The sequence below is a fragment of the Ochotona princeps genome, chromosome 17 (genome assembly GCF_030435755.1).
Source record: "Ochotona princeps isolate mOchPri1 chromosome 17, mOchPri1.hap1, whole genome shotgun sequence".
Taxonomy (NCBI): domain Eukaryota; kingdom Metazoa; phylum Chordata; class Mammalia; order Lagomorpha; family Ochotonidae; genus Ochotona; species Ochotona princeps.
In genome coordinates this window covers 39,116,297-39,134,807 of record NC_080848.1, presented here as the reverse complement: position 1 = coordinate 39,134,807, position 18,511 = coordinate 39,116,297, and the positions used below count along the sequence as shown (strand labels likewise).

The window sequence follows — 18,511 nt, the reverse complement described above, 5'->3', positions numbered from 1 at the left end:
CCGTCTTTAACTGCTTTCCCAGACCACAAGCAGGGAGCTGGATGGGAAGCAGGGCTGCAGGGACTAGACTAGGTGCCCATATGGGATCCCGGAGCATTCAAGGCGAGGACTTTAGCTTCTATGCCACGGCCCCAGGCCTTCTGTTGACTTTTTAAATAAATGACTTATCCAGCTTTTTTTTTATTATTATTTATTTATTTTTATTAGAAAGGTGGGATTATATAGAGAGAAGGATAGGCAGAGTGAGACATTTTCCATCTGCTGGTTCACTCCCCAAATGGCTATAACCTCTAGAGCTGGCCTGCTTTGAAGTTAGGAACCAAAAGTTTCTTCTGGGTTTTTATTGTCGGTGCAGGCACCCAAGCACTTGGGCTATCCTCCACTGCCTTACACTGCAGGGAGCAGGATTGGAAGTGGAGTAGCTGGAACTCAAACCAGTGCCCATATGGGGTGTCTGCACTACAGGTGGGGGCTTAGCTCTTTATGCCACCACACAATCCCCTTTTGTAACTTTCCGTTGACTTTAAACATGTTCAGTTTTCAATGTAAAGATTAGTAAAGCTTCTCTTTCAGTTCTACTGCCCTGTCTCTCTTTTCACCTCTTTAGCAACCCACTTTAAGGTCACCATACTTAATGATCTTAGGATGGTTTATTCTTTAAAAATTTTATTTACTTATATAAATTTTTAAAACTTGGAGAGACAGATTTTTCATCTACTGGTACACACACACACACCCCAACACCTGTAACAGCTAGAGGTGAACCAGGCCAAAACTAGGAGCCGAGAACCTAGTCTGCATTTCCCAGGGAGCCAAGGACTTGAGCCAGGCACCTGCTGCCTTCCAGGGTGCACAGTAGCACGAAGCTGGAGTTGGGAGCAGAGCCAAGATTCGAACTCGGGCACAGCCTCACAGAATGTGGCTGTCCTGCCCCTCAGTGGACCTTGGTTAATGCCTCATTCACCCCTCTTCCCTGCTTCCACCTGCACGGCATGTTTCCGGTTTTCCTTGTTGCTCTCTGGGCTTCCCCTGTGATGGCTGTGTATGTGACTTCCTCAGGAAGTCCTGTAAGTTCTCTTTGTTTTTCCTCTTTAATCACTCTTATCTGTGCCAGTCTGTCACTTGTTTGTTTGCAAATCACTCACACATTGATGTAAGCCTTCTTCCTGGGTACCTTACCTGGAGGTCACTACACTCTAGGTTTCCGCTTGGATGTGTCAAATGCAGCTCAGCTTTCTGTTCCTCCTGAAAAGGGCTTCTCTGCGAGAGTTGCCAGCTTCAGGAGGTGGCACTGTCTATCCTGTTGGACCTTGGCAGACAAGTATGTAACGCATTTTCCCTCATCTCCCTATCAGTCCATCAGCAAATCCCATAATAATTCCCTCCAAATTAGCTTTTAGTTCTTTTCATTTCCCCCCTACCCCCGTCTCTACTATCAAACCAGCATTATCTATCCTTTTAATGTAGCAACAGTGTGATTGCTTTTGAGATTTTTTGTTTGTTTGTTTGAAAGTTACAGAAAAAGCAAGCATTCTTCCACCTGCTGGTTCAGTCCCTAAATGACCTGAACGCCAGGGCTGGGTCAGGAACCAGGAGCTCTATCCAGGTCTCCCACATGGTGGCAAGGACCCAAGTCTTTGGCCATCTTTCACTGCTCTCCCAGGCACATGAGCAAGAGAGCTAGATTGGAAGTGAAACAGGCTTGACTTGCCCGACGTTCACATGGGATGCTTATGCATCACACACAGGCCCCAGCAATAACTCCTTAATTGGCAGTTAATTCTGCTTTGATCCATTTTTTATTCCATGCCAGATGTAAGTCCTTAACATGGGTTATAATTATGGTGTGATTGATTATTAAGAGCTTTTACTTTCAGAAAAGACCCAGGTTGAATGACAGAATTCTAAAGAGCCCCCTAATTGTGAGACTCTGCACGATCGGTGCTCTGTGTTCTCTGCACGCTCTTCGTGAGCCATGCTCTCTTCCCTTGCCTTGTGCCTTAGTCACCCAGTAGCCCTCTCTCAGTGCCCTGGATGTCCTAGGAGTTCTCCTCCTGCCTGTAAGTCCGCTGTTCTCATTCTGTAGGACTGCCCCAGTCCTGTCCTGGCTAATTTTTTCTCAATTCTTTGCTCAGTTATCTCTGCAGAGATGTCTTTCCAGCCTACATAGGTTTTGTAGCACTTTGAACCTATGTTATCACAGTTTGCAGTTTTATATGTATTTGAGTGGTTCTTGGCTCAGTTGTTATCCTCTGTGAGACTGGTAGGTACGTGAAGGGAAGCTTCGGGTTTATTTTGGCTTACTACAGTGTTTCCAGCATTTTACACAATGCCTGGCACTTAGATCGCAATAAATATTTCCTGCATGAGTATATACATACCAGTACTGCAATTTCTTATAAATTTCAAATGTAATTCAATTGAACAAAATAGTATGCAAGAGGAAGCATTTTTGTATTTCATCTTTTGTAAGTGTGGAATAGTGAGTGTGCCCCTTGTCAATCGATTAGTTACAGTAGCTGGTCAGCCGCGTGTAAATCTGCCAGTGTAAATCTGAAGAGTTGAGACGTTTCTTAAGAAAATACAGATTGCAAATTTTGTTTGAGAGGCCTGGCGAAAGTGTGCTAAGAAACTTTCTCCCCATTATTTGCCTAGAACTTGAGCAGTGGTCATAACCATAAAATGATCATGAGTCACTGGCATCATTCTCTTAAAGGTGTGGTCATCGAACTGGCTGCCCAGGCACAAGCTGGTGCTGCCTGTGACATAAGGCCTTGGTGCCACGCATCTGGCGCAGCTGACATTGCTTTGGTGGCAGGCCTTTCATGAACGTGCTGATTTATAGTCAGGTGTGGGCGTCTTGTTGAGAATTGCCGTTTTGAGAAGTGCCCTGTTCTACTATAAATAGCTATTCCCTGTTAATATATGAGTTTTCAACCTCTGATTTTCACATTTCTTTTTTTTTAAAACTTTATTTCTTTATCTTTTCATTTTTATATTTTATAAATTTTAATTTTTTAGAATGATTACATGGTGGATCAGGGTGGGAAGGGTTGAGGTTTAGGGAAAATTGGGTGTACTCATTGCTTCCAAATTTATGATTTCTTGTTGTTTCTGAAGGAAGGGGAGAGACAAAGGGGGAAACCACTCATGACTTTCCACATGTCCCAGTACCCAGAGATGAGGAACTGCCACCTCATATCAACCCAGTCTCAGTGTGTACATATTCCGAGGGTTCTGTCCAAGTGTTTTAGATGGTTCTGGAATGCTGCCAATTTCACCGATCCAGGGATGATGTCACCTTCCCAATGTCTGTTGGCTCCATTCACCGAGAATTTTTGCTGTCATCGTTTGGGGTGTTTGTTCTGTTCTCCTTCTGCTATAGCACCAAATGTGCTGCCATATTCTCCTTTTACAACAGCGCCTACCTAGTAGGCAGGCCCCAGGACCCGGGCCTCCCTGAATCCTCCACTCCTGGGGCCCATAAACCCCAAGGTGAGGACTTTAGCCACTAGGCTACCATCCTGGGCTCTTTTCACATTTCTTCAAAATAACATTCAGGGCCCGGTGCAGTAACTTAGCGGCTAAATCCTTGCCTTGCATCCACCGGGATCTCATATGGAGGTCCAGGTTCATGTTCTGACTGCTCCACGTCCGTCCAGTTCCCTGCTTATAGCCTGGGAAAGCAGTAGAGGATGGTCCAAGACCTTGTGAGACCTGGAAGAAGCTTCTGGCTCTGGCTCCTGGCTCCTGGTTTTGGATCAGGTCAGCTCTGGCTGTGGCTGTTACCTGGGGAGTAAACCAGCAGACAGAAGATCTCTGTCTCTCCTCCTCTCTGTATATCTGCCTTTCCAATTGAAAATAAGAAATAAATGAAATAATACTCAAAAAGTGTAAGACAGTGATTATGTTGATATGTACTACTGTTAGATATACTGTTTCTCAAAATTGTAAGTTACATAAGTTATTACATCCCTTTAATAGGCCTTTTCTGAAATTTTACATTTGAGATTTTTACGGCTTTGAGCATAGGCAGGATACTGGGATATTTTCCTTTTGTGTATTTACTAATGAAACCCAGCAGCAGATTGGGTCACTGTAGGAGAGTGAATGTGAATGCATTTGAATGCCTGGTGTGTGAGTGTAAGCTTTCCATGTCTAAAAATTGATGCTCATTCCTGCATCATCATGGTAGATAGAATTGGCCCATCTTCATACACTTGACTTATTCCACTTGAGTAAAATACAATACTTTCGTAAGATTAAAAAGCTGTAGGTTTTCACAGCTTTCATACCTTTACATTGATACATTGAGTTTGTACTGCTTTTAATTGAGAAAGTAACACAAAGGAAATGTGAGCTTTTTACGTTTTTTTTTAAAAATGTGAAAATTGATTGAGGCAGTTGCTGTGCAGTTGAGTGAAGCAGAAATGTGTTCGTGGTTGCTTGCCCATGGGTTAAATCACTTTCATCTGCCCCCACAAATGACAAATTAATATCTGTCTACTTCTGTGTCTAAGAATAGACTTAATATTCCTTTAAATGGGTTAACTATATTTTAATGAGACTTTTTATTGCTAGCATATATTTAAGACAGTTATCTTCCACTGTTCTATGAAAGCTATTCTTTAAAAGATCACCAATCTCTAGCTAAGTGTAAAGTCAATTACTTTTAAAGTTACTCTTCTTTCTTGTGGGTGATGGAAGGAGCTTGGATAAGTGGTCCCAGCCTGAGTATTCATAGTAGCTGGAGGCATACATGACTCTTTTTTTCTGTCTGGCACTCAAGCATAGATGGTTATTGAAGTTTTCAAATGTTTGGGTTTTTGATAACCAGGAAAGGAACAGACATGATGAAATAGGTTAGGAATGATTTGAAAATGACCAGCTGTCAGACCATACAATGTAAGACCAGAATCCTAAGCAGAGGTTTCAAAGCTCTTCCTGTCTTCCATAGTGCCATCTATTGACTTTCCATTCTTTCTTCTCATTTCCTGTTTATGAATGAAGTGTGTTGGCTCTCTCTTTATACATACATATATATATATATATCATGTTTACACACATATATGTTTATATGTAAGTTGTCTGTCTCTGTGTGTATATTTGAAAGACTAAGGCTAAGAGACATAGAACTTCCAGTCACTGGTTGGTTCACCAAGTGTCTATGACAGCTGGGGCAGGGCCAGAGCAAAGTCAGAAGGCTTGAAGTCAATCTTGGTCTCCCACATGGGTGACAGGAACGCAGCCATCCAAAGCTGTCGTCCATTGCTTCTCAGGATGTGCATTAACAAACCGGGAATGGAGGCACAGCTTCACCCCAAGCACTGTGATGTGGTATGTCAGCATCCCGAGTGACGTCTTAACTACTAGGTCAGATACCTGCCTCAGTTTTCTTTTGTAAGATTTTCAGCTTAGCAGAATTTTGCTTTTAAGTATTTTATTTTTATTTTTTATTGGAAAGTTAGATATATAGAAAGGAGGAGACAGGAAGATCTTCCATTCTCTGATTCACTTCCCACGTGGCTACAGTGGCCAGTGCTAAGCCAATCCAAAGCCAGGAGCCAGGAGCTTCCTCCAGGTCTGCCTCACAGGTGCAGGGTCCAAAGGTTTGGGCCATCCTCGACTGCTTTCCCAGGCCACAAACAGGAGCTGGATGGGAAGTGGGGTTGCTGGGATTAGAACCAGCGCCCATGTGCCAGAGATCCTGGCACATGCAAGGCAAGGACTTTAGGCACTAGGCCACGGTGCCAGGCCCAGCTTACCAGAATTTTAACATCAAAGTAGTTACATTGATACAAAGAACTTAAAACATGAGCATTTCCATGATCAGTTCCTCAGTGAGTTTCTAAAGAGATGAAAACATGTCCATAGAAAGGCTTCTGTATTAGTGTTCATGGCAGCCTTATACATAGTAGCCAAAAGTGAATGAATAAACAAGCATGGGGTCAATCCACACTTGGACTAGTTGCTCACATGTAAAAAGGAGTGAAGCACTGATACGTGCTATAACATGGACGAACCTCACAAACATTGTACTGAGTTTCAGAGAATCCAAACTGCAAAGACCACATGTCATATGATTACAGTGATATGAAATGTTCTGCAAAGGCTCATCCACGGTGTTAGTACATACAGTGGTTACTGAAGCCTGGGAATGGAAGGGAATGGGAGTGATCTTAAATTGGGTTGTGATGGCGGTGTGCCAGGAGGTATTCACTTACATCCCTACAGGTGAATTTTATAGTTTGTAAGTTCATACATTTTTAAATTTGATCTCGGGCCTGGCGGCGTGGCCTAGCGGCTGAAGTCCTCACCTTGAACGCGCTGGGAACCCATATGGGTGCCAGTTCTAATCCCGGCAGCTCCACTTCCCATCCAGCTCCCTGCTTGTGGCCTGGGAAAGCAGTGGAGGACGGCCCAAAGCTTTGGGACCCTGCACCCGTGTGGGAGACCTGGAAGAGGTTCCAGGTTCCCGGCTTCGGATCGGCGCAGCACCGGTCGTTGCAGCCACTTGGGGAGTGAATCATCGGACGGAAGATCTTCCTCTCTGTCTCTCCTCCTCTCTGTATACACCTGACTTTGTAATAAAAATAAATAAATCTTTAAAAAAAAATAAATTTGATCTCTGAGAAGTTTTTTTTAAGTTCTAATTCTGTTCTTATTGAATATTTTTTTGCTTCTTTTTAGGTATGATCTTTGAAGAATTCTAGTGACAATTGTTGTTAATGGTAATATTAACAAAAATAAAAATAAACCAGCATTTGTGAAATAATTACTATATACCAGACACTGTGCTTTGTGATTATCTGGCACCAGCACTGTGACATAAGCTCAATTCACTTGTCCACAGTCACCTAGCTAGCTAAGTGAGAGGATAATCCGATGGGAATTTGAATGGAGCTGCTCAGTCTCTGCTCAGTGTGTGGGTTATACAGTGGTTTAGGTAGAAAATTGTGTTGCCTTCTGTATGCTGTGACTGTGTTTTACACTGCTATGTTTGTGCCACTGTGCCGAGTGTTCCATGTGACTCTGGGTGATCACCCCAGAAAATTCAAACAGGCATTGGGTATTGCTTGACCACGCTCGGGCTCATGCAGCCTAGTGACTCTCACTAATCCATGTTCCTTCTTCTTTTTCTACCTTTCAGTCTTAATTTTAAAGACCCTGAAGCAGTGCGAGCACTGACCTGCACTCTCCTAAGGGAAGATTTTGGACTTTCTATTGATATTCCAGTGGAGAGACTCATTCCCACAGTTCCCTTGCGACTCAACTACATTCACTGGGTAGAAGATCTGATTGGTCACCAGGACTGTGACAGAAGCACTCTGCGCAGAGGGATTGACATCGGTATAGAATTTAAGATTTTTTTTTTTTTAGTTGGACATGCGTACAGATTCTGTGTAAGCTCCTCAGTCTTCTGCTGGGTATTTGTTGTGAGGAATGCCTCCGGCGGTTATTAAGTCTATCTGGCAGCACCTGCGCCCTCTGCCATTTGCGTCTCTCCTGGGGTTGGGGGGTGTCCACTCCAAACGGAGTAAGGGCATCAGAGCAGTGCCGCCTCAAGTGAGGCTCTTGTTGACGTAGCTTTCTGGATGGCCATAGTGATGGCTGGGTCTCTGGGGCATTGTCTTTGCTCCGGGTTATTTGATGATAGTACACTACTTCAGTTGTCTTACTTTTGTTGTGATGGCCAGGTAATAAAAGGTTATGTGAACTTGAATGTTTTCAGGAATCTCTTATGATTTTTCTGTAGAGAATATTTAATATGAATTTAAAAGGAGAAAATGGGGCTTGGTGTGGTACCATAGTGACTGAAGTCCTTGCCTTGCATGTGGCAGGATCCCATATGGGCAACAGTTCATATCCTGGCTGTTCCACTTCCCATCCAGTTCCCTGCCTGTGTGTGGCCTGGAAAGCGGTAGAGGATGGCCCAAAGCCTTGGGACCCTCCACCCAGGTGGGAGACCCAGATAGATCTCCTGGTTCAGATTGACTCAGCTCTGGCCATTGTGGCCACGTGGGGAGTGAACAAGCATATAGAGCATCTTTCTGGCTCTCCTTCTGTCTGTGTAACTGGCTTTCCAATAAAAAGTAAAAACAAATCATTAAAAAAAAAGATGGGGAAAAAGATGAAGAAGAAGATGGAGAAAAAGGCAAGAAGGTAAAGTAAAAGGTAGAGAAGATAGTCTGATTCATTTGGGAGAGTAAGTGGAGGTACAGAGGAGATGAGGCCAGGGTCTGTTTTGTGATTATGGATAGATACATGGTTGTTATGGCCAATGTTTTCGTTTGATAGAGTTTTGCATTTGCTCTTTTAGTTTTTTGTCCTTTATTATTCTTTTAGGAAGGACTGAGTTAGCAGCTGTCTATGTAAATATAACTTTAGTATAGTTAATAGCCTTCACAATTTCTGGATAATAGTTGTGTTTAGTTTTGACATTTATGTACATTTTTAGTGTTCTTTTACGACCTTTTCTGCAGTTTCAATTACCTGTTTGTTTGTGATCTATTGATCTGTTTTTGATAGAGTTACAGAGAGGGAAAGACAGAAAGAGGGATTTTCTATACACTACCTTACATTGCAGATAGCCACAACAGCTAGCACTGGACCAGGCCAAAGCCCAGAGGCAAGACCTTCACCCAGGCCTTCCACAGGGTTGCAGGGAGTACCTGGGCTGATCCGCTGCTGCTTTCCCAGGCACATTAGCAGGGAGCTGGATCAGAAGTGGAACAGCTGGGACTCTGTCTACGGCCATACCACCCTGAACGCGCCCGATCTCGCCTAATCTCGGAAGCTAAGCAGGGTCGGGCCTGGTTAGTACTTGGATGGGAGAAGTGGAACAGCTGGGACTCGAAATGGTGCCCATATGCGATCACAGGCGTCTCAGCATCATTTATTGAACCTGCCTGTCTCTTTCATGCCCTTGCCTCCATTTTCTCCCATGACCCCAGACTTTCTGTTTTTCCTTTTTATTGCTGCTCATTCTCCACTTTTCAGGCATATTTTCCTGTATCTGACCATCACCTGTTGATAATGCTTGCTTAGCCTCTGTCTGCAGCCTCTGCCTGTTTTAGCACGGTACTCTGGACAGCTTCATTCACATCGATGACTATTTCCCGTTTCTGGGCAAATCAGTCGTGTATTTATAGATCCTCTTAACCAGATGACTTTTGTTGTTACTCATTTATGCGAGAAACCCGAATATCCCAAAAACATGTCGAACTTGCCATGTCCAAAACCAAAGCCATAGCTCTTGCTGATTGCTGTCGGCTTCCTTTATTCCTTCTTTCAGTGACCCCTCCACAGTCCATCTTGTCATCTGGACATTCCCTCCCCCACTTCTCACGGAGAAGGGCTGTCTCTAGCTCTGCTGATTGTTCTCTCTAAAGTGATTTTGAGGTTGATTTCTTTGTTTGTTTTGACATTTTATTTATTTGAAAGACAGAGTGACAGAGAGAGAAGCACAGAAAGAGAATCTTCCATCAATTGGTTTACTCCTCAGATTGCTGCAATAACTGGGGTAGGCCAGGCCCAAGCCAGGAGACCAGAACTCTAACTGGGTCTCCCACCTGTTTGTCCGGGACCTAAGCACCTGTATCATCCTTTGCTGCTGAATCATCGGACGGAAGATCTTCCTCTCTGTTTCTCTTCCTCTCTGTATATCTGACTTTCCAAGAAAATAAGTAAATCTTAAAAAAAAAAAAAAAGATTTGAATATCTTTATTGGAAAGTCAGGTATACAGAGAAGAGGAGATACAGAGGAAACTCTCCCCAAGTGGCTGCAACAGCCAGAGCTGAGCCAATCCGAATCCAGGAGCCAGGAACCTCTTTACAGTTCTCCCACGCAGGTGCAATATCCCAAGCCACAAACAGGATGCTAGATGGGAAGCAGGGCAACCAGGGTTTTAACCAGCGCCAATATGGGATCCTTGTACATGCAAGGCGAGGACTCTAGCCGCTAGGCTACTGTGCCAGGCTCCCGATCGGTTTCTTAAATTATCTGCTTCTCTCTGTCTGCCACCAGCCCAGTCTGATTCACCATTGTCTCTCATCTTGTCTGCAGAGTAGCTTCTCAACTAGTCTGTTTTCATCAAGCATGTTGTTGCTCCATTCCATTCTCTGCATTCCATCTAGGAAAGATACCTATATCTGTGTGTGATCACATATTTTCCTACTTTGATGGCATCCTGCAGCTTTTATGATGAACCTCTAAAATTTGGTCGTGGCCTTGTTACAATTCTGGTGTCTGATCCTGTTCGCGTCTCCAATCTTCCGATAGCCTCATCTTTTGAGATTCTTACCCTTGTTTGCTATAATGTGTTTTAAAAGGTTCTGTTAAAGCTGTCGTGATCCCAAGCCTTTGTATATGTTGTTGCCTGAGCCTGGGACTTTCCTGCTTTACCGTGTTCATTCTCATGTATGCTGTACCTTAATTCTTGTCTGAAGCTTTGCCTTTTCAAAAAAAGCCTTCTCTTCTTGACAGTACAGCCCAAGATGAGTTCTTGAGTTAACAAGATTTCAGAAAGCCGTGGGTTTTTTTCCTTCATTCATTTTTTTTATTATTATTATTTCATTTTGTGACACGGTTTCATAGGCTCTGAAATTCCCCCAACTCCTCCCCATGCTCTCCCCCCATGGTGGATTCCTCCACCTTATTACAGTATTACAGACAAAACCAGTCATGATTCTTTTATTGCAAACATGTATCATGCATAGAGTCCAGCATCTTATTGTTCAGATAAATTCAACAGTTTCTTGGGGAGACCATCTCTTGGTTTGAAAGCAGAGCTGACAGAATAAAAATATGAAACACTTCATGAATTTGCGTGTCATCTTTGCACAGGGCCACGCTAATCTCTGTATTGTTCCAATTTTAGTATATGTGCTGCTGAAGCGAGCACCTTCATTCATTTTCAGCTGTATTTTCATTTGTCTGATTATATGATTAGTGCCATTCTCTGCCATTGGGTTGCAAAGCACAGAGCCTTTTATTTTGTTTCCTTGCTGTGTGTGCTAATCCAAGGCCTAGCAAGATTTCAGGCACAAAGCAAGTGTCTAGGAAACAATTTGTTGAGTGTTGCTGAATAAATACTTCATTCTTTTAACACTGAGAATTCTGGGGCCTGGCCTGATGGTTCACTGAATGAATCCTTACCTTGTAAGTGCCAGGATCCCGTATGGTTGTCAGTTCGTGTCCTGGCTGCTCCACTTCCCATCCAAGTCCCTGCTTGTAGCCTGGAAAGCAGTCAAGGATGGCCCAAAGCCTTGGGACCCTACACCCATGTGGGAGACCCAGAAAAACTTCTGGCTCCTGGCTTCGGATTGGCTCAGCTCTGCCATTGCAGCCGTTTGGGGAGAGAACCAGTGGATGGAAGATCTTTTTGTCTTTCTCTCCTTCTCTGTACACCTACCTTTCCAATAAATCTGAAAAATAAAGAAATTACGAGCATTTCCTCTGAAATCAGCATTTTGTAACCATCACCGTGGGCTTTAACCCTTTTATAATCATGACAGAAGACTAGATGATGGGTTCTAGAAAGCTTAAAAAGCTTGACAACCTGTTTGGTACTAGTTTGATTTTTTTTTTTTTTTTTTTTTTTTTTTTTTTTTTTTTTAAGATTTATTTATTTTTATTACAAAGTCAGATATACTGAGAGGAGGAGAGACAGAGAGGAAGTGGAGCTGCCGGGAATAGAACCAGCAGCCATATGGGATCAAGGCAAGGACCTTAACCACTAGGCCACGCTGCCGAGCCCCGGTACTAGTTTGATTTTAATTTTGCCCCAGACCCTCCAAAAAAAAAGCACTTGGGGATATGGAAGGTTAATGGATTCCAGCTCTTCACAAGGGGCATTACTTGCTGAAATCACATTCATTCTAATTAGGGTTTTATATAAAATCTTCCCCCAGACTCCATCAGCTTGCTCTAATTCTATGATTAGCTACTTTCCATTTTTATTTATCACTACAAAATTATTACCCAATTTTAAAATGTCATTTGACTTTCTAAGGGGATTGGAATATTAGCCTACAAGTCTTTTGGTCTTCAGAATTGAGAAGCTCTGAGGATGGGGGCAGACAAACTTTTACTGGCATTTGTTTCCCTGGAGATACTAGAGGTATTTTTTTTCTTTGAAATGAAATTGAAGTATGAAGAGAGAGTTGGCTGTGTGAGGGGTCAAGGCCCTGGGATATGGTATGGGTTTTCCTCCTACTCTGGATGACAGTGGCTCAGCAGAAAGGCCAGCTGGAGCAAAAAAAACTATGGTTTTTGAGAGGCACTTGAGTAGCTTTTACCCTCTCTGCATGTCACAAGTCCCCATGTAAGGCAGCAGGTCAGGAGAGCCGGGCACTCGTGGTAGGCTGTGCAGGAGTCAGTGTAACTCAGGGAGCTGTGTGTCCTGGTCATCAGCTGTGTCATCTTCCCTAGCCTGCCTGTTCAGGACAGCTCCTAAGGTAACTGAGGGGAGCCTTGGGTTTCTGTATCTAAGGAGCATCTCCAGGCTCTACTTCACCTGTCAGAGCCTTAGAAGGCTAGGCCAGGTGTGGCTAGGGGAAAGCTAGGGGAATCTACCCACAAGTTCAGGACCAATCATTGGTTGTCAGAAAGTGATTTTCTGATTTGCCTATGAGTAGCTCACTTGGAGCTGTGCTGGGAGCCAGCCAATTCCTGGTGTTTCTGTCACATTTAAGAAGTAAGTTCTTTCTTTTTTCTTTTTTACTTCAGACTTCTTTCACGGGACAAGAGAACTTTGGGGACTAGGTCGGTTATCATTTTGGATTGTGTATGATTTTCCCTCCATTGGAGAATGAAATGTATGTGGATCTGTTCTAAGAAAGAGCATCGATTTTCTTTTAAGAAAAATTGAGTTCTGTGTGAATTTAAAATGAAGACTTTTTATCAAGTAACTTGAATTTTCACTATTTTTGATTAGCCATATATTTCTTAACCTTTAGCTCTGTGTAGTTCCTTTAACATACAACATAGTGAAAAAAAAATGAAGGCAGCAGACTTTCTATCCTCTAGAAATTTGAATCTCATTCCAAGGGAAGACAAATATACAGGAAACAGCTGAAGAACCCAACCCATTAGCCACAAGGTTTCTTGTGATTTCAGTTGTGCGAACTGTACTGACTCTGAGAGGAAGAGCAGTGTTTCCACTGTCTCTCTTGCCTTTTCCCCCACTATATGAATATATCTGGAGTTTTCGTCTTACTAGGAACTGGAGCATCCTGCATCTATCCCTTACTTGGAGCGACTTTAAATGGCTGGTATTTCCTTGCAACAGAAGTGGATGATATGTGTTTCAACTATGCAAAGAAAAACGTGGAACAGAATAACTTATCTGATCTCATAAAAGGTGAGCTCCACAGAGTAACAGTCTCCTTCAAGACTGATTTATTAACCTTTCTAATTGCAAAACATTTCATCTCTTGCTTTAATTAGATATTGGTCATTTAAAAAAATCTGGCACAAGCCCAGTGCAGTAGTCTAGTGGCTAAAGTCCTCACCTTGCATGTGCCAGGATCTCACATAGGCGCCGGTTCTAATCCCAGCAACCCCACTTCCCATCCAGCTCCCTGCTTGTGGCTTGGGAAAGCAGTTGAGAACGGTCCAAAGCCTTGGGACCCTGCACCTGCATAGGAGACCTGGAGGAAGCTCCTGGCTCCAGGCCTCAGGTCAGCTCAGCACTGGCTATTACAGCCACTTGGGGAGTGAATCAACGAATGGAGGATGTTGCTCTGTCTCTCCTCCTCTCTGTATATCTGACTATGCAATTAAAAAACAATAAATAAATCTTTCTGAAAAATCTGGCACGTTATAATGAGTTGTTTTAATACTAGAATTAGAAGAAAAAGAAAATCCACCAAAAAAATTCTCAAAAATGCTTTTTGAGAAAAACAAACAAAAAAATTCTTAATTCCATGATTTGTTGATTCTGTATTTGTGAATTTGCCTGCTTGCTGAGGTGAACTTATTTGTTTACTCATTTTAGTAAATTCTCAGGAATGAATGCTTTTTTTGCTACATACCCTTAGGACCAGTTCTAAGTGTTGTGTTTTTGTTTATTTGTGTATTGTAACAGATACTTTTTTTAGGTTGGTTTTTGTTCACAACAAAATGGAGCAGATTTCCACATTCCTTCTGCTGCTCTCCCTGTCAGCGTCCGTCACCCGAGGGACCCATCCCCATGGAGGATGCACACTGACACCTGTCAGTGCTCACTGGGTGTTGGGGCGTCCCTCATCTGGACTGCTTGCTGTCTGGTGACATGTGTCTGCATTGCAGTGTCAGGCAGTATAGTTTCACTGCCAGCAAAATCTTCATTTCCCTGCTTTCTTCCCAGCACCTAACAACCATTCATCTTTTTTTTTTTGTTTGAATGATTATATGTTTGGTCAGGTGGGAAGGACAGAAAGCATTGATCTTTTGTTGTCTCCATAGTTTTTCCTTTTCCAGAATGTCATGCAGATGAAATCAGAGTATGTAACCTGCTCACGTTGGCTTTTCAGTTAATATTCATTTATATTTCTTCCACATCTTTTGAACACATTTAAAGATACATGGTTTATTTATTTGAGAGGTAGAGAGGCCAGGAGAGGTCCTTTCTAGCCATTGGTTCGTTGCCCACATCCCTGAAAGCCGGGCTGTCCTGGGCTCGTGCTGCCAGCTGGGCCCTCAGCGCATGGCTCACACGTAGGGTGGGGAACGGGTGGGACCCAGCTTTCTGAGCTGTCTCCCAGCCTCCCCTCCCGGAGTGTGTGTTAGAAGGAAGCGGAGTCAGGAGCGCTGATGTGGGATGCAGGCTTGTTAACTGCCTGGGTAATTGCCTGCCCCGCTTTTTTTTTTTTTCTTAACACATTCCTTTTTAATATTTCATTGTCTGAGCATGCCATTGGTTACTTCCAAGTCTGGGGAGTTATGAATAGGGCTGCTATAGATATCTGTGTGCAGTTTCTAAATTTTCAACTCCTTCAGGTAAATACCAGGGAACATACTTACTGGATTGTGTGGAAAGAATTTGTTTTGTAGGAAACCAGCCAATGGTCTCCCAAAGTGACTGAACCTGTTGAGGCTTGCGCAGGCCCCAGCCTATTTGTGGCTAGGGCTGCTATCTGCCTCATAAAGTGAGTTGGAGGGCTATCTTCTGGGAAGACAAAGTCATGTTCTCCTCTGAAAAAGCCTCCTACATGCTTGACTTCGGCCGGGAATAGGAAGGCAGGGATTGAAACCTTGTGAATCTGGGGTTTTGGGTGAGGTTAAGAAGGAAGACCCGTTACAATCAGAGAGTTCAGAATAGAGTGACGTTACGTCCTTTTAAAACCCATGTCAATGTTAACAGCTTGAGCTTCGTGACAGTCATAAAAATGGATTCCTTGATAATATGTAGTCATCCCCCAAGACCCTGCAAAGTGACTGAACCATTTTGTGTTACTACCAGCAGTCAATGAGAATTCCTATTGCTTGCGTCCTTGCAAGAATTGTAACTTGTCAGCATTGAGGAATTTTACCATTTTAATCGGTATATAGTGGTATCCCCTTGTTTTATTTATTTAGTTTTGAAGATTTATTTTTATTTTTATTTGTAAGGCACAGTTGCAGAGAGAAGGAGGGAGGGAGAGAGAGAGAGAGAGAGAAGTCTTCCATTCACTGGTTCACTCTCCAAATGGCTGCAATGACTGGAGCTGTGTCAATCCAAAGCCAGGAGTCAGGAGCTTCTTCTGGGTTTTCAGTGTGGGTACAGGGGCCCTAGGACTTGGGCCATCTCTGCTAATTTCCCAAGCTATAAGCAAGGAGCTGGATCTGATTTGGAGCAGTCAGGCATGGCCAATGTCTGTATGAGACACTGACGCCACAGACAGAGGCAGAGGTTTAGTGCACTGTGCCACTGCACAGGTCCTCCCTCCTTGCCCTCCATCCCTTTGCTTTATTCTGCATTGCCGTGAAAATATGCGATACAGAGCCTCTCTTCATGAGGAGAATAGTGTCAGAGATTTTGTGGCCATGTTTCAGAGCCCCTACAGCACATCAGTAGTGGATAATAATTCCAGTGTTTTCTCCTAGTGGTGAAAGTGCCACAGAAGACCCTCCTGATGGATGCTCTGAAGGAAGAATCTGAGATCATCTATGACTTTTGCATGTGCAACCCTCCTTTTTTTGCCAATCAGTTGGAAGCCAAGGTAAAATATCTTAAAGCAAAAGCTAATTCCGGTAAATATTTACCCTTTTTTACAAATACAGTATCAGAATGATTTAGTTTGAAGTAGCTGAAAACCCAGTTTAAATTGGTTTATACATCTGAGAATTCCAACAGTAATTTGGTCTTTGGGAACCATTTGCTATGTCATAAAGAGTGGGGCTGTTTTTTTTCACTTTTCTCCCACCTGTAGCCAGCACTTCATTTCTTGTGTTCTCCATCTGGTTTGCTCGTTCTAAAGTGGTAGTTAGCAGGTGGCAGAGTGAGGAGAGAGCGTTTTCTTACCCAAATCATTGGACTTTAGATTTTCTTCTGATCAGACTAATTTAGATGATAGTCCGTTCCTGGACTACATTCACTGGTTTAGGGAGGAAATGGCTGTTTTTATTTTTTGCTGTCACTTGAGATAAAAAAGTATCTGATTTCCATTCTCTGCCTTCAAGTGAAAAAAATGTATTTGCTCATGAACATGAAAAGAGATGCACTAACTAAAAGGAGCAAACCTGTTTTGAAATTTCAGTGCTGTTAAAAAAAATGTTAACTTTTTCTGCATCTAGCAAACCTAATGATAATAAAAAGTGAGTAGGACCTAGCGTAATAGCCAGTGTGGCTGAATTCTTGCCTTGCATGTGCCAGGATCCAATGTGGGTGCCAGTTCATATCCCAGCTGTTCCACTCCCCATCCAACTCCCTGCTTGGGGCCTGGGAAAGCAGTCAAGGATAGTGCAAAGCCTTGGGACCCTGCACTCATGTGGGAGACCCAGAAGAGGCTCCTTACTCCTGGCTTTGGATTGGCTCAGCTCTGGCCATTGCGGCCGCTTGGGGCGTGAATCATCAGAGGATCTTCCTCTCTCTCTCCTCCTCTCTGTATATCTGACTTTCCAATAAAAATAAATAAATCTTTTTTTAAAGATGTATTAAAATGTGCATATATATTGCAGTATAAGATATTTACATTTTTTTAATGTGCACGTATGTTGGGGGGAGGTTTGGCCTAGTGGTTAAGACGCCAGTAAATATGCTCACATCTCACATCAGAAAACCTGGGTTTAATTCCTTGCTCTCAACTCTGCTTCCTACCACCGGAGGTGTTAGAAAACAGTGGAAATGGGTTAAGCAACTGGGCTGTTTCACTTATGTGGGAAACCTGGATAAAGTTCCTAGCTCCTGATTCTGGCCCTAGCCTAGTCCTTACTGTTGGGAAGACGTTAAGAACTTTACTGAGAAATAATTTATATGCCATAAAATTCACCTATCTGATGTATAGAATTGGATGTTTTTTTAATATGTTCTCAGAGATGTGCAGCAATTTTCACAATTTTTAGAACATTTTCATTGCCCTGGATGGAAATCCATTACCCAGTATTAGTCAGTATTAGTTCTCCCCAGCATGTCCTGAGGCCTAAGCAACTGCTGGTCTACTTTATGCTGTAGAAAGTAAATGTTTTACGTTGTAGTATTTCTTTTAGAGAGAGAACCCTTCCATCCATTAGTTCATTCCTCATCTGTCTGCAATAGCAGCCAGGACTGAAATCAGGAATCTGCAACTCATTGTTTCTCCCAGGTACCCAACTGTGAGATTTACCACCTGCTCCTTCCCAGGGTGTGTGTCCATAGGAAGCTGGGATTGGGAGCCAGGTTGGAACTTGAACCCTAGAACTGGGATGTGGGATGCAGTGTCCTAACCATTGGAACAAGTGCCCACTCCTCTTTGGGTTGCTTGGTGTGTACTTTGAGTCATGTATATTTGCTACCATGAGCATCAATGTACAGATATTCCCGTGGGTGTAGCTTTTTATGTCTTACAGATGTACACTCCAAAGTGGAACTGATAGATCGCATGGTCACTCTGTGTTTAGTTAATTGAGGAACTGGGGCCATTTTCCCAGGTGCCTATACCATTTTACATTCCATAGCAGTAACATTTGAGGATTCCTATTTTCCACATGCTCAACACTGTTTTTCTTTGTCTTTTTGATAGTAGTCGTGTTGGTGAGTGTGAAGTGGTGGACATCTCGTTGTCTGGGTTAGCATTTCCCTGATGATTGATGTTGCACTCCCTGTCATGTGTTTATTGGCTAATTTTTTTCTGTTCAGAGTCTTTGCCCACTTTTTTAATTGGATTATTATTTTTATAACTGAGTTGTAAATATCCTTTGTCCTGGATCAAAGCCCTTGATTAGATAATGATTTGCAGACGTTTTCTGCCGTTCTGTGCATTGTATTTTGGCATTTGTTGTTGTTGTTGTTAACTATGTATCTTATTTATGTATTAGCGTCACCATCTGCTCTCTCTCCAGATGGCGGTA

General features: G+C 43.0%; 1 protein-coding gene and 1 non-coding gene across 3 annotated transcripts in view; one reads left to right on the top strand and one right to left on the bottom strand.

The window, feature by feature from the left end:
• Positions 1-18,511, top strand: part of METTL16 (methyltransferase 16, RNA N6-adenosine) — a 118,254-nt gene that overhangs the window by 73,479 nt on the left and 26,264 nt on the right. For both annotated transcript variants that reach the window (XM_058676244.1, XM_058676245.1), the window contains exons 3-5: positions 7,151-7,350; positions 13,224-13,364; positions 16,070-16,185. In XM_058676244.1, the coding sequence (XP_058532227.1) occupies positions 7,151-7,350; positions 13,224-13,364; positions 16,070-16,185 (457 nt within the window). The remainder of the gene's footprint in view (positions 1-7,150; positions 7,351-13,223; positions 13,365-16,069; positions 16,186-18,511) is intronic.
• LOC131482459 (U6 spliceosomal RNA) lies at positions 10,802-10,904 on the bottom strand. Its single transcript, XR_009247015.1, has one exon. It is a non-coding gene; the product is annotated as a U6 spliceosomal RNA (small nuclear RNA).